This window comes from Xyrauchen texanus, chromosome 35 (assembly GCF_025860055.1).
Source record: "Xyrauchen texanus isolate HMW12.3.18 chromosome 35, RBS_HiC_50CHRs, whole genome shotgun sequence".
NCBI lineage: Eukaryota > Metazoa > Chordata > Actinopteri > Cypriniformes > Catostomidae > Xyrauchen > Xyrauchen texanus.
In genome coordinates this window covers 17,630,683-17,645,401 of record NC_068310.1, presented here as the reverse complement: position 1 = coordinate 17,645,401, position 14,719 = coordinate 17,630,683, and the positions used below count along the sequence as shown (strand labels likewise).

Sequence of the window (14,719 nt, the reverse complement as noted above, 5' to 3'; positions counted from 1 at the left end):
TGAATGTTGGAGCAGATTTACCTTCCAGACAGAAAATACAGACAGGGGAGTGGAAACTCCACCCCAATGTAGTGGAACAAAACTGGTTGAGATTTTACAGAGCAGAAGTGGACCTACTCACCTCCCAACAAACAGCACAATATCCCCTCTACTTCTCTCTGAATCACCCAGCCCCATTGGGTCTGGACGCGATGGCACTTACATGGCCCAGAATGCGCCTGTATGCGTTTCCTCTGGTTTCTCTGCTCCCGGGAGTCTTGGCCAGAGTTCGCCAGCAAGGGTTCTGCCTCTTACTGATAGCGTCGCATTGGCCGAACAGGGTATGGTTCTCGGAGATAATGTCTCTCCTCAATGGCTCGCCTTGGGCGATTCCGGATGTGTCTGTAGTCATCACGTTTTTTCTTGGGTTTCTTTGGGACTGGGATGAGTGTGGAGTGTTTGAAGCAGTAGGGAACTTCACACTGCTCCAGATGTGCGTGAAGATGGAGGCCACCTGGTCAGCACAGGATTTTAGACAAGTGGGTGAAACACAATCTAGGCCCTTCGCTTTTCTTGTCTTCTGTTTCCAGGAGACCCGGCACACATCCTCTTCACAGATCTTAAGTGCAGGTTCAGTAGCAGGAGAGGGGAGGAGGGTGGTGGCAGGAGGTGTAAATGTGTTCTGTGAAGGTCAGAGCGGACATGTGGTGTGACTAGGCTTTTCAAATCTACAGTAAAACACATTCAGGTCTTTCGCCCATGGTTGATTCCCTACAGTGTTAAAAGTAAAAAGTAAAAGTACACCTTTCTTTCGCACTTTATGTGCTAAAGACAGTCAAATCTGCACTACATAATTAGGAACTCAAATATCAACTTTATAGATCAATATGCTTTAATCAATATTTTTATAAGTATTTGTTATTTTTGTGTGACTTAAAATTTGTATTGCTAATATAAAAAGAAAACAACTAGTGGAGATGCCATTCGAAATAGAAAATAATAATAACACTCCACTTTATGCTCTGTGCTGGTTTCCAACGTGGCGGAACAAAACGTTCGTGTCACACGTTTCCTATCGGATCGTTCCTGAGAGTGACACATCAAGATGGCGGAACGGGAGGAAGAGGTGAGGGGGTTTGTCGCTGTTACAGATGTTGATGAAGAAAGGGCCCGTTTCTTCCTAGAGTCAGCCGGCTGGGATCTACAGGTAAACATGTTATGAAACACTTCATATATACAATAATCTACTATTAAGTACCAACACTGCTGCTGAGAATTCAACAGACTTTCAGCCTCTAGTGGCGCAAAGTTTACTGTGTAACCGGCTAACAAAATGTGCAAGTCACTCTTCAGGTTAATCTTGAGCCTGTTCATCTGGTTAATCAGACTGTCTTGACATGTCCGAACGGCAGAATCTGTTTTTAGTCAACATCGCATTGCAAGTAGAGGCTCTTAACCTGTGGCGGCATATTTTTACATAGAAATTCAGCCATCACAAGTTAACAGGTTTAGCTTGCCGAATCCGTGGTTTAGTTCATTTTCTTACTGTAGCTCAATTTTTTGAGGCCTGAGTATAATCAACCTAATATTTTAAAGTTATGATTTTTAAATAGTGAAGACAAAATGTGCGTGGTGTGTTTTCCTGTTTTATACACATGCCGTGTGTGTCTATGAAATGATGTGACAGTTGTCTGCACTGTTTTTAGCTTGCTCTAGCCAATTTCTTTGAGGATGGAGGAGATGATGATATTGCCGCCATCCCTCAGCCAGAGCCCAGCTCTGTGTCTCGATCCACAGGGCCAAGGTAATACAAGGCTTCTTCAACCCACAATGATGTGTTATACAATAACTGTTATGGTTCAAGTCATAACATTGTGCTTTAATGTTCTTTGATTTCAGTGAACACAGAGTGACATCCTTTAGAGATCTGATGCATGAGGATGAAGATGAGAGTGGTGATGAGGAAGGGCAGAGGTCAGTATGTTGTAGCGATCACTGTGTTCATGTACAATGACTAGATAATGGGGGAAAAACTGTTTATTATTAACTGTGCACACTATCCAAATGTGAACATTAGTCTGCTCTTGCTTTATAATAAGGAGCAGTTTTACTAGTGTGGATTCCTGGAGTCAGGTGCCAAGTTTCCATCCAAGTTGCAAATTAAATTTATTCAAAAATTATCCCAAAAACAATGTGTGAATAAAGCCACGTTTCCATCCCATGTGTTCAAAAGAACTAAATCGTCACTTCCGGATGTATTGTAGCCACTGTGACTCTTTTATTAATTCATAGTTTTTTTTTTATATTCAACTCATTTACTCTGCCAACTCAATGCAGGCATTTTCAGGACACTGTTATTTCAGGATGACCAGAGCAACATTTCAGATGAACGAGTTATTCAGTCACATTAAGTTTTTGATGTGCAACTTGTATTTCTAATCAATGCACTTCTTATAGAATTTTTTTTATCCACCTCAAGTGAGCATATACGTTTTTTTATTGCACATTTTGGAAATTGTATTTGCATCTTGATGTTTCGATCAGCTGTTTTCATGTAATGTCCCAAATAAGAATACGTGGATGGAAGCCCAGCTATTGATACAGAAGTAGCATCAGATTTCTCTTCTTACAGGTTCTTTGCTGGTGGGTCGGAACACAGTGGGCAGCAGATTGTTGGTCCTCCCAAAAAGAAAAGCTCAAATGAGCTGGTTGAGGACTTGTTCAAAGGTGCTAAGGAGCATGGAGCAGTCCCTGTTGACAGAGCAGGAAAAGGACTGGGAGAATCCAGCAAGTCCAAGGTAGTTTATTTATCCACAGATAAATTGTGTACCTGACATTAAATGTATGGAGTGGTGGTAGCGTAGTGGCTAAAGCACAGGGCTATTAATCAGAAGGTCGCTGGTTCGAACCCCAGGGCCACCACCATTGTGCCCTTGAGCAAGGCCCTTAACTCCATGTTGTTCTGGGGGGATTGTCCCTGTAATAAGTGCACTGTAAGTCGCTTTGGATAAAAGCGTCTGCCAAATACATAAATGTAAATGTTTGTGAAGCTTATTAAACATATCTCATGTGATTTAGGAGGTTTATTTGGTGGTCATGTACCCAACAATTCAATGTCTTTATCTGTCTTTACTCACTTTTTCTTTCTCTGTCCACTTATGCTGCAGCCTTTTGGTGGGGGTGGCTATCGGTTGGGTGCAGCACCAGAGGAGTCATCGACTTATGTAACTGGAGAGAGGAGGAAGTCCAGTAGTTCGCAAGATGTGAGTCAAATAGCCTGTTTAATTTATTCCTACATAGAGATTTTGGGAATATGATTATGAAGTAATTGCTGCTGTGCTAATAGGTCGTTGTGGTGCTGAAACTCTGGAAGACTGGCTTTAGCCTTGATGATGGGGAGCTTAGGAACTACAGTGATCCTGGAAATGCCCTCTTCCTGGAGGCTATCCGCAGAGGGTGAGCTTTACAACCATTCTTTGATTAACTGCTGATATTTGGCCATTATGAGATTATCAGGATTTGTCGATAACTGTCTGCTCAGCAGTTAACAGAAGTTTAGTTGATTAACAGAAGTTGTAGTTTCCCCCTCTTGTTGTTGTTCCCCTTCATATTGGTTTCAAATTTAACCACAAATATTGTCGGGGTAAAATGAAGACATTGTTTTTTTTTTTTTTTGTTTTTTTTTTATTATATACAAATTCCTCTTACTTCCTTTATCTGAATCTATCAGGGAGATTCCTCTGGAATTGAGACAGCGTTCCCGGGGTGGTCAGGTAAACCTGGACATGGAAGACCATCGGGATGAAGACTTCTCCAAAGCCAAACCTGCATTCAAAGCTTTTGCTGGAGAAGGACAGAAACTCGGCAGGTTGGAAAGCTGTTTCTTCATTAATTTCCATTCATCTATTGAGGACAGCCATTTCTATTGTTAACACACTCAATACATGCACAATTATAATCAAGCTATAGCAGGTTTTTGCATAGTCGTGCTACCATGTTTATCTGCTATCCAAGTATACGTGTCAAAATGTGTATTCAAAAATCTGATTAAGGACTTCAGCTGAGGAAGTGTTAAAGGTATAGTTTGCCCAAAAATTATTTCATCGTTTACTCAACCTCATGGTATCCTAGGTGTGTTTGACTTTCTTTCTTCACCAAAACATTTTTGAAGAAAAAAATATCTCCACTTAGTAGGCCCTTATAATGTAAGTGGATGGTGTTCAGACATTTGAAGCTCCAAAAAGAACAGCTAGTCAGCGTAAACATCATCCAAACAACTCCAGCTTTTAAATTAATGTATTTTAAAGAGAAACGACCACTTTTGGTGCAAAAATGATCAATATTTAAGTACCATATTTACATGTCTGTTTATCCATACAAAGAACGTTCAAGCTCCAACAAGCACATAAAGGCATCATAAAAGTAATCCAGATGACTTCGGTGGTTTAAACCATAATTTCAGAAGCGAGCTAATCTGTTTTGTGTGAGAACAGACCAAAACATAACTTATTTTTTACTTTAAATGCTGACATCAGCAGTCTCCTTGATGATCATGATTTCAAGCTTGATTACACATCTTAACACCATCTGAAGCACTAGGAAGTGTAATAGAAGTTGAAAGAATAATCGTGCCTAGAGACTGCTGATGATGTCAAGTTATATAGTGAAAAAGGAGTTATATTTTCATTTTTGGGTAAACTGTTCTTTTAAACAGTGCAACTGTGGCTTCTTGGAAGACTTATTGACCAGATTTACCAATCAACTGCCTCATCAGCTTTGTAATTTGATATCTGCTTTTTTGCTCAAGTTCAGAGGTACCAGTACCCTTCAGCACAAATTATATTCACTTTAGAAAGTAAGGTTGGAATTTAGGGATGCACCAATACCACTTTCTTTTCCAATATCTGAAATCTCAGTATCTTCCGATACTAGAGATGTGCAAAAAAAACAATTTCAAAATTGACTAGTTGGTGGGTTATTTCGACGGTTACTTGACTAGTCGGTCAATAAAGCCCTGTTTAAATATTCTGGAGTTTTTTCAACAAGACACCAATCAGATGCATTTATTAATAAAGGCTATACATGCTAAGCATTAGGGGTGTAATGGTTCAAATTTTTCACGGTTCTGTTTGTATCACGGTTTAAGGGTCACTGTTTTTGCTTTGTTCAAAAAACAAATATTACTGGCAAATCCAAAGAATAATCTATTTGGTACACACTTCAACAGGTTTGCCATTAAATAACAATCATTGTTTTACAACAGTAACCAAAGTTTAACCATGACACTTGTAGGAAAATCATAGTAACCACAATATAAACATGCTTACTGTCATGGTTAAAATATAGAATAAACTCATGGTTACTATATAGAAACGACAGTATTACTGTTATAAAACCATGGTTAATTGTATCAAAACCATGATTTCTGCTCAGAAAACCATGGTGACAGCAGTCATGGTTACTACAATATTACTAGAGTAAATATGGTTAATTTTGTCAGGGTCCTTAACACAAACAAACAAACATTTTTGTCTAATTAATAAATAAAATTTTTAGCTTTAATACCTGCACTAATAGGCTACATGAATCAACATAAAGTGCACTTCAAACTCATCTCAACATATTTAATATTCAGAAGCTGTACATCACTATAAAAGGAATAACCTTGCTATTAGAATGCATACAAGAAGGGATGTTGTGATAATGCTGCTTGAGTAATTTAAACATTTGTGGAAATCCCATATGAACACCCAAAACACTTTGTTTGATATTTGTCCGAATTAGCACTTAATGTATGCTTAAAAATGGAAGTGAGTGTGTGCAGGTTCGGCTCACCTGCGGCTCTTTCACTGGGTGATGTCGGCGTAAATGATTAATCATGTATCAAATTGTTACTATAACGGAATCTTAATGCCATTAATCAAAGCGCATTATTGATGCTCGTTATAGATTACAGCCGCACAAGGAAACAGGAAGAACTTTAATGCATATTTAAATAAACCTTTACACACACATTATTGACATAAATTACAAATAATCATGCCACGGTCCAAATCACTGAGATCACATTTTTGTTTCCCATTCTGATGGTTGATGTGAACATTAACTGAAGCTTCTGACCCGTGTCTGCATTGCTTTATGCGCTGCACTGCTGCTAAAAATTAGATAAGCGCATGGATGATTGTTGGTGCCAGATGGGCTGGTTTGAGTATTTTTGTAACTGCTGATTTCCTGGGATTTTCACAACCGTCTCTAGAATTTACTCCAATGATGCCAAAAACAAAAAACATCCAGTGAGCGGCAGTTCTGTGAACAGAAATACCTTGTTGATGAGAGAGATCAAGAGAATGGCCATACTGGTTTGAACTGACAAAGCCTACGGTAACTCAGATAACCGCTCTGTGCAATTGTGGTGAGAAAAATAGCATCTCCAATCCAAAATTCGGCTATTTTGACGGCACGATGGGGACCTACACAATATTGACTGTCATTCATCTTCCACCATTGGAGAAGCTTTTATTCCAGGTCCATGCAGTGATTTTTGTCATATATCTCCAGCTCTGTGGGTTGGCTAAGCATGTTTGAGTAGTATTTCCCCCCAGCAATTGACAGTCTTAAATATTAATATTAAAAGTAAAAACATTTATTGTTTAAAAAATTACTAGTCGGCCTCAACCGACTAGTCGGCTATTTTGCACATCCTTATCCAATGCCAGTGTTGTTTTTTTGTAGATTAGAATATCTTGACCTCATTGTGTGAAACTAATTGGGTTAAAGAAACACAAACCTCTAACTATATATTATTTAAATATAAATATATAGCTTATTAAGAAAAACTTTTATTGTTAACTAGTCTACTGGATAATGTGGCAGCAAAATTAACAGTAATTCCAGTCTTAATAAAGTCTTCAGTAGAAAAGAAAACAGTTTTCTTTGCAAATTGTTTTCTAGAACTTGTATCTAGACCTTTTTTTTTATTATTTAAGAGGAGAGTCGTGTGTCTCCATGAGAGGTTCGGACATGTGAACAGTGAGCTCTAAGCACATTGCTAGTTTTAATACATTTTGTGTTACATCTGATTCTTAACTGTTCTAGGAAGACAAAATGTAAAATAATAAAAAATCCTCGGCCTCTGGAGACATTAAAAACACTTACGTGCTCAAGCTGAAGCCCTCAAGCAGCAGGCCGCAAGCCCTGGAGTTGATTTGGCCGGTGAGGTGATTCAGCAACAATTATGAGCGTGTCGGCAATGTTGATGAAGGTCATTGCTGACTTATAGTAGCTTGCTGTAATATGTCGATCGATCACTGGCATGGAGACTGAATTCACTGAGATGGTTAGAAGAGTGGCAGATGTTGAGAAATGGATCGATTATCTGGAGTCATCTGAGAGTTAATTAGCTGCTAATCTGCTAGTGACCAAGGCAGACTTTGAGCTCATTTGGGAAAAGTTGAAAGATATGGAGAATCGTAACTGGCAGAATAATGTCAGAATTTTTGGAATTCCTGAGTGAGCAGAGGTTCGGAACGTGATGGAATTTCTGGACGGGCTCTTTCTCAGTCTGCTTGAGTGAGACAGGCCCTGAAAAATTCTGGCTTTAAATGAAGGCTTTCTTGGAAGATCTTTTCTTTTCCCAGACTTACAAAGTGTTTACATGTTTCCAACAAGCAGTGTCAATGGAGAAAGTCATTGTGTGATACTTTCGTTGCACCCGAGGTGGCCTGACTCACTGAACATTCACTTGACCATCCAAGGAAACTGTGTGCCTTTTTTGTTTCTTTTTATGCTGGTTCAGCCTAGCAGCTGATTTTGTTTTGTGTAGTTACACTCCTTTGGGATAGTGTTGTGGATGAATCTGCACGTTCTTTGTGCTTATGCCTCCTATTGGTTAGAGTGAGGACATTGAAGTGATTGGGTCATTTGTTGCACTTATTGGGTCAATTGTTGCACTTATTTAACAGTCGAATGGGCCGGCTCACTGAACATATGTTTGACTGCCCGAGGAAACTGAACTGATCTTTTTTTTTTTTTGTGCTGGTTCCACTAGTGGCTGAAGGTTGTTTTGTGGAGGAACACACCTTCAAGACAGTTATGTGGACAAATCTACACGTTCTTCCCACCTATTGGCTGGAGTTTGTAATTATGTCTCAAATTTGTATAGAAACACCGCACTTGAGCAATCCGATGGCTAAGTTGTCGCGGGGGCTCTTGTAGGCATACATGGACTGTTTAGAGGGATTGACGCAGTTGGCACTGTCATGCGTGAGGATAGTGCGTAAATGTTTCTGTTTGTTTGGTTCAGGGGGAAGTTTTGGGTTTGATTTTTATTTTTCACTAATGTTGGAATGTGGTCTTTATAATAGTTTTTTTGACACAATCAATTTTTTCTAATATGTCAATGTCAAATGTTAATATGAGTGGATTGTCTCTCTCCACATGGAATGTGAATGGGTTGGGGCACCCCATAAAAAGAATGAAGGTTATTTATTTTCTTAAATGTAAGAAATATGATATAGTGTTTCTTCAAGAAACACATCTTTCCCCGCAGGAAGCTGAATAAATTTGGGAAGATATGGGGTGGTCATGTTTTCTTTAGTGCTGGCTCAAGTAAGAGTCATTACACTAATAAGTAAACATCTACAATTCAAATGTCTCAAACAGAGTAAAGATAAATTAGGAAGAGTTGTTTTAGCAGAAATTCAGGGGCAAAGGTTGATTTTGGCTAATATCTACGCACCTAATGCTGCTGATCAGAGCTTTTTTTATAGATCTTCAAGGGATGTTGCAAGCCGCTGGCACCCCTCATGATATTATTGGGAGGAGACTTTATTGATGGACTCAATCCATGATCCTAGTGAAGCAAAAGTGTGCAAGTCCCCTAGAGCAACATTGATGCTTCACAGGATGTGTAAAAATCTTGGTCTTACAGATATTTGAAGACTTTTGAACCATCTGATAGGGACTATACATACTTTTCATCAGTCCTTAAGATTTATTCTAGAATATTTTTGTATTATCCAAGTCCCTCATTAGGGCCCAAGAAAGGCTGAAAAATGAAAAAGAAGAAGTGCACATATCTTCAGCGTGCATTGTGCGATTTAGATAAAAATTTAAATTTATGTTTGTATTGGGGGCTGATCACATGGATATGACTATTGTGGGGCACGATCATAGCGCCAGCAACTGGCAGCAGGAAGTGTGGAATGTTTTACAGACTTTGGAATAGCACACTTATTTTTATCTGAACTGCTTCCAAATTTGTTTATAATAATGTCAAGACAGTACAGATTTAAAATTTAGAAGGGATTTTTGGTATCTTATCTACTGTTGCCATGGCAACGCATTAAACACTATTATTCCTTTTTATTTATAGTCATATGTTTTTGAGGTACTTGGCATGCTTGAATTTGTATGATCTTTTGCACACACATCAGAATCGTTGGCCATTAGGGCTGGGCAAATGTTCATTCATGGGTGTGTAGAGGGGGCTCTGTAGTGCCAAATAGAAAATGGCCATGTTCAGGGGACTCTGTAGTACATCCCGTTTCAGCTACAGTCACGAAACTTTGTACATACTGTATGTAGATCTTATCAAGTCAGACAAATTTCAAACCACAGATATTAGCTCTGCCCAACAGGAAGTCAGCCATTTTGGATTGTATGAAAATGGCATGCTCTGGAATTTGCAATACTCCTCATAGGAAATTAATCTGACTGGCACCAAACTTAAGCAACATCAAGCCAAAACATTGAAGATGCTGAATTGCGAACGGATTTTTGATGTCTCAAACGGTGTCTCCATGGTGATGTGATAAAAAAAAAAAAAAATTTAAATAGGAAGAAAGAATTGTTTCATATCTTCTGCTTGCATCGTGTGATTTACATAAAAATTGATCCGTACTGTGGGTCACGGTCATAGTGCCACCAACTGGCAGCAGAAAGTGTGGCCCTTACAACAGTCTTTGATCAATTCCATTTACATTTACACAAATCACTTCAAAAAATTGCATTGTTTTACTAAAGCCGCCTGTGTTTGGGCCCATTGATTGCTTCTTGCAGCTATATTTTCATCTGTTGTTGATTGCTCAATTGGAAACAACTTAGTCTCAGATCAGTTCCTGGTGAGTTTAGAGATGTTGCCACATATGGAGAAAAAGAAATCATATAGTTGGCGCTTTTAATGTATCCCTTTTGCAAAATCCTGAATTCCAACAAATGTTAAAGGCTGAAAACAATGTTTATATGGAGACCAACAGGTCCTCAGTATCCTCTGTGGTCATGGCTTGGGAGGCATTTAAGGTGGTTCTTAGAGGTCATATAATACAGTATACCTCATTTATCAAATAATCCAAAGCATGAGAACTCATGGAGTTGGAAGGGAATATTTTTTTTTTGTAATTATTATAATTATTTTGGCCATTTTATGCCTTTTATTTGACAGTGAAAGTTGAGAGAGACAGGAAACGTGGGGAAAGAGAGTAGGGAATGACATGCAGCAAATGGTCCAGCCAGCCAGGAATCATAATGGGGACTCGCTGCTCATGGCATTTGCACCTATGTGGTATGCGCCCTATACCACTATACCACTTGGCTATCATGTCGCCCAGTTGGAAGGGAATATTAAAAGTGCAGAGCTGAAGCGCTGAATGTCGTCTGATGGGCTCAGAGAATTGACCCGATTGAAATGCAGATATAATAAATTTTTTCGCAGAAGGTGGAGTTTTGGCTATTCAGGGGAAGACAGTCATACTTTGAGCAGTGGGACAAAGCAGGGAAGCTTTTGGCTGATATATAAAGCAGAGAGAGTCTTTTTCTACCATTCCCTCAGTGAAATCTGTTGGTGGTGACATTTTTACCTTGTCTTTTGATATTAATAATGCTTTTAAAGAATTCTATCTTGACATCTTCGACTACTGATGAAGATATTAGAAACTTTGTGGAACCATTAGAACTTCCTAAACTGACGACTGAGCAAAACAATTCTCTTGATTCTGAGAAAATTTTGGAGGAGCTTGGCATGGTATTTAAGACCTTGCCTGTAGGCAAGACTCCATGGCCAGATGGCTTTGCTGCTGAATTTTTTAGATCTTATGCTACAGAACTGGCTCCACTTTTGTTAGAAGTTTATACAGAATCATTAAAGAATGGAAAGATTCCACCAACCATGACACAAGCCCGGATCAGTCTGATTCTTAAAAAGGACAAAAATCTAAGTGAGTATAAGAGTGACCGTCCAATTTCCCTGATCCAGCTAGATGTAAAAATATTTTCAAATATTCTGACTAACTGATTAAGTAGTTATGACATCTCTTCTGCATATAGATCAGGTGGGCTTTTCTGATAACATTAGGCATTTCATCAATAATATGTGGTCAGTGGTGAATGATCAGACTCAGGTCGCTGCCATCTACCTTGATTCCGAAAAAGCATATGATATGGTAGAATGGGATTATTTTTTAAGATTTTGGAAATATACGGGTTCGGGAATACTTTTATTGGATGGATTAATACTTTATAGACACCCGTTAGCGCGATACAAACAAATGGATTAATTTCAGATTATTTTACTCTGGATAGGGGCACCTTGCAGGGTTGTCTTTCCCCATTACTGTTCTGCCTTGCCCTGAAACCATTATCAGCCGCAATAAGAAGGAAAGATGATTTTCCAGGGGTGGTGCCGGGTGGTATGGCAAATAAGCTTTTGCTTTATGCAGATTATATTTTATTATATACCCCCCCACCCCATTAGATCTATGCCTTGCCTCCACAGAATTATTCATTCATTTTCTAAGTTCTCAGGGTACAGAGTCAATTGGTCTAAATCCAATGCTTTGGCTCTGACAACGTATAGCCCAGTAACTGCTTTCCAACCGGGCACCTTCCAGGCATTTTATTCCCAGCAACTTTGTCTGATTTAGTTAGTTAATTTTGACCCCTTAATAAAAAGGTTTTAGAGTGATGTGGGCATCATTACATTTATCTATGATTGGTAAGGTTAACGTTATTAAAATGAATTGTATTCCAAATTGAACAACCTGCTACAATCTCTCCCAGTAGATGTCATCCTCTCTTATTTCAAGCAATTTGATAGCATAGCGAAGTCCTTTTATTTGGAATGGTAAGCATCCTAGATTACATTTTAATAAGTTACATGGGCCGATTAACAAAGGAGGGTATTTTATATATCATTAAGTTTTTTAATTATTATGCATTCGGTCTCAGACATTTTGCCCATTGGTCACTTCCACCTGAGAGCCCCCTCCCTGGTTTTGTATTGAACAGGTAGTTATTGCCCCTATTTCGCCATTGCAAAGCCTTTCAAACTAATCGGAGAAGTTAAGTTACACCCCGTTATCTTGCATTTGCACTCAAAAATGTATGGACAAAAGTGTCCAGAGTGTTTAATTCAGAATTTTATTTAAATGTTGCCTCAAGCATATGGCTGAACCCTACATTATGTATCATTAAGTCCCCTTTCTGCTAGTCAGAGTGGATTGTGAGGGGGGTTACTACACTCTGTGACCTATATGAGAGTGGAGTGGTGAGATTTTTGAAAATTTGGTTCAACATTTTGGGATTCCCAGATCTCAGTTCTATAGGTATTTACTGCTGCGCCACCAGATCTGTATTGTTTTTGGGAGTAGCACCCCCCCCCCCCAAAGCGGCAGATACTCTGGGAGAGGTGATTACTGCTTTTGGAAAAGGTCATGAGGCATCAGTGTATTATTCCCTGCTAATAATACACTACATCGATGGGGCGGTCATACATTTGGGGGATAAACACATACAAATTGGTTTCTGACCAGTATTATGATTGGCAGGCAGATTATTTTAAGGGGATGGAAGTCAGATGAGCTCCCTCGTTTCCAGAGTAGTGTGCGGAGATGGGGAGGGTGACCGCTTTCTAGGTGTCGAGCAGAATGCTGGGTGTTCAGGATTTGTTTGATAGAAAATGGGGCAATTATTAAGTGTTTTTGGGGGACTCTTGGGGAGGGGCTTTGGAGAGAGAAGTTTAGTTTTAATTATATATTATAATTTTGTGTGTGTGTGTGTATTCGTATTTATGACCACATGGGTGTTCTTGGGGGTCAGGGTTATGTTGGTAACTGGAGAGGGAGAGAGGGTAATAGTGGGGGTTAAATGTTGATTCAGTTTATATATATTGTGTTTTTTCTTATGTTATATGACGTAAATTGTATTGAAAATAAAATGTAAGATATCAGCTCACTTTTAATCACTCATTTATTTTTTGGAACCCATTCAACTTAAAGGAGCAATATTTAACATTGACATCACTGGTTTAAAATAGGGCTGGGCGATAAAACGATGAAAATCCACAATAAGGCTTTTTTTTTTGGTTCTCGGCGGAAGTTATTTTGATAATTATATGAATGTATTCATACAATGCAAGTAAATGGGGTCCAAACTTTCATGATCCCCGTTTTAGAATTGCTCTTACTATTTCTCTTCAATTTTTATATGCTTCACATCACACTTCTGAATGTGAGCAGAGGTAATTTGGCTGTGACAAGTTAACTTACTCTCCCCACCCTCAGTGCAACGCCAGAGTTGGTGTCACTCCAAAGAACCCCGCAGGACCAGGCTGCCAGTGAAGCTCAGGCTAGTGCTTCCATCAGTGTGGATAGCTCTCAACCTGTCACCAGTATCCAGATCAGATTGGCCGATGGAGCCCGACTGGTGCAGAAGTTCAACCACACCCACAGGTAAACAATTTCACTAACAAAGTTCAGTTGAAAACAGTGAAATACCTACACTAGCCACAGACCTACCCACCAATGTGTCCTTTTAATTCTATGAGACACACCTAGAAATGTACAAACAAAGATCTAAATGGGTCAGGCTATGCCTACATGACTGACTTGTTCCCTCTCTTTCACAGGGTGTCAGATGTGCGTCAGTTTGTGGCAAGTGCTCGCCCAGCTTTAGCTGCAGCAGAGTTTGTTCTCATGACGACCTTTCCCAACAAAGAGCTGATGGATGAGAGTCAGACGTTGAAGGATGCCAACCTGCTGAATGCAGTCATTGTGCAGCAGCTAAAGTGACAAGTGTCATCTAGTGGCCTGGCTCTGTAAAAGCACTCTTGAGTTTTCCTTGCCTCTGAGTTAGAGACACCAGGACTAAAAAGACTTCGAATTAATTTTGTTTTCTTTAGTGATGTGTTATTACTCTGTGGCAGTTTCGTGGGCACTGGGTACTTCTGGTTGAATATAATGGAGATGAGAGGGAAGCAATCACACTGCGATAAAGTTTAAGGGTATGAAGAGAGAGGAACGAAGTGGAGATCTAAAATTTTTTACTATTTTAGGATAACTGATGATCATATTCAGATTGAAATAAAGAGCTTTCTGAAGAGTTTTGACATTCTTTTACCTCTGTGTTTATCTTGCAGCTATCTGCTGTTTCGTGTTCAGTTTTTTGGTCTCCTTGTGTCTTTCCTCTGTCTATTCCCTCTCAACATTTCTCAGAACTGTCTCATCAAAACAAAAGTAGCCTTAGATTTTATCCCCTTGCAGAGACACTGACCTCAAAGATCAAGAATAACCTCAATTGTCTACAACAAAAATGTTTAAACTTGATTTTCTTTTTCATTTTTTTTTTTTACATGATATTATAATTTTTTTATTATGTTTGCCTGATTATACAGTAATTATATACAATAAAGTTATTAGTTGGTTGGTTAACAACCAACTTCAGTTTTGGAAGCTGTTGCTGGTTAACA

General features: G+C 39.0%; 1 protein-coding gene across 1 annotated transcript; it reads left to right on the top strand.

Moving 5' to 3' along the window:
- The first annotated feature begins 1,054 nt into the window (after nucleotides 1–1,054).
- On the top strand, nucleotides 1,055–14,719 carry LOC127628750 (NSFL1 cofactor p47-like). The gene is made up of 9 exons (XM_052105610.1): nucleotides 1,055–1,186; nucleotides 1,686–1,783; nucleotides 1,879–1,953; nucleotides 2,612–2,777; nucleotides 3,147–3,242; nucleotides 3,326–3,435; nucleotides 3,710–3,847; nucleotides 13,536–13,703; nucleotides 13,880–14,719. The coding sequence occupies exons 1-9, from the start codon at nucleotides 1,085–1,087 to the stop codon at nucleotides 14,040–14,042; spliced, it is 1,116 nt and encodes a 371-aa protein (XP_051961570.1). The 5' UTR covers nucleotides 1,055–1,084; the 3' UTR covers nucleotides 14,043–14,719.

Excerpts from the sequence above, each read along its gene's own strand:
- LOC127628750 (XM_052105610.1), top strand. The coding sequence starts at position 1,085 with ATGGCGGAACGGGAGGAAGAGGTGAGGGGGTTTGTCGCTGTTACAGAT. Across the intron at positions 3,848-13,535 it reads GAAGGACAGAAACTCGGCAG|TGCAACGCCAGAGTTGGTGT; the intron begins GTTGGAAAGCTG and ends CCCCACCCTCAG. Across the intron at positions 13,704-13,879 it reads AAGTTCAACCACACCCACAG|GGTGTCAGATGTGCGTCAGT; the intron begins GTAAACAATTTC and ends TCTCTTTCACAG.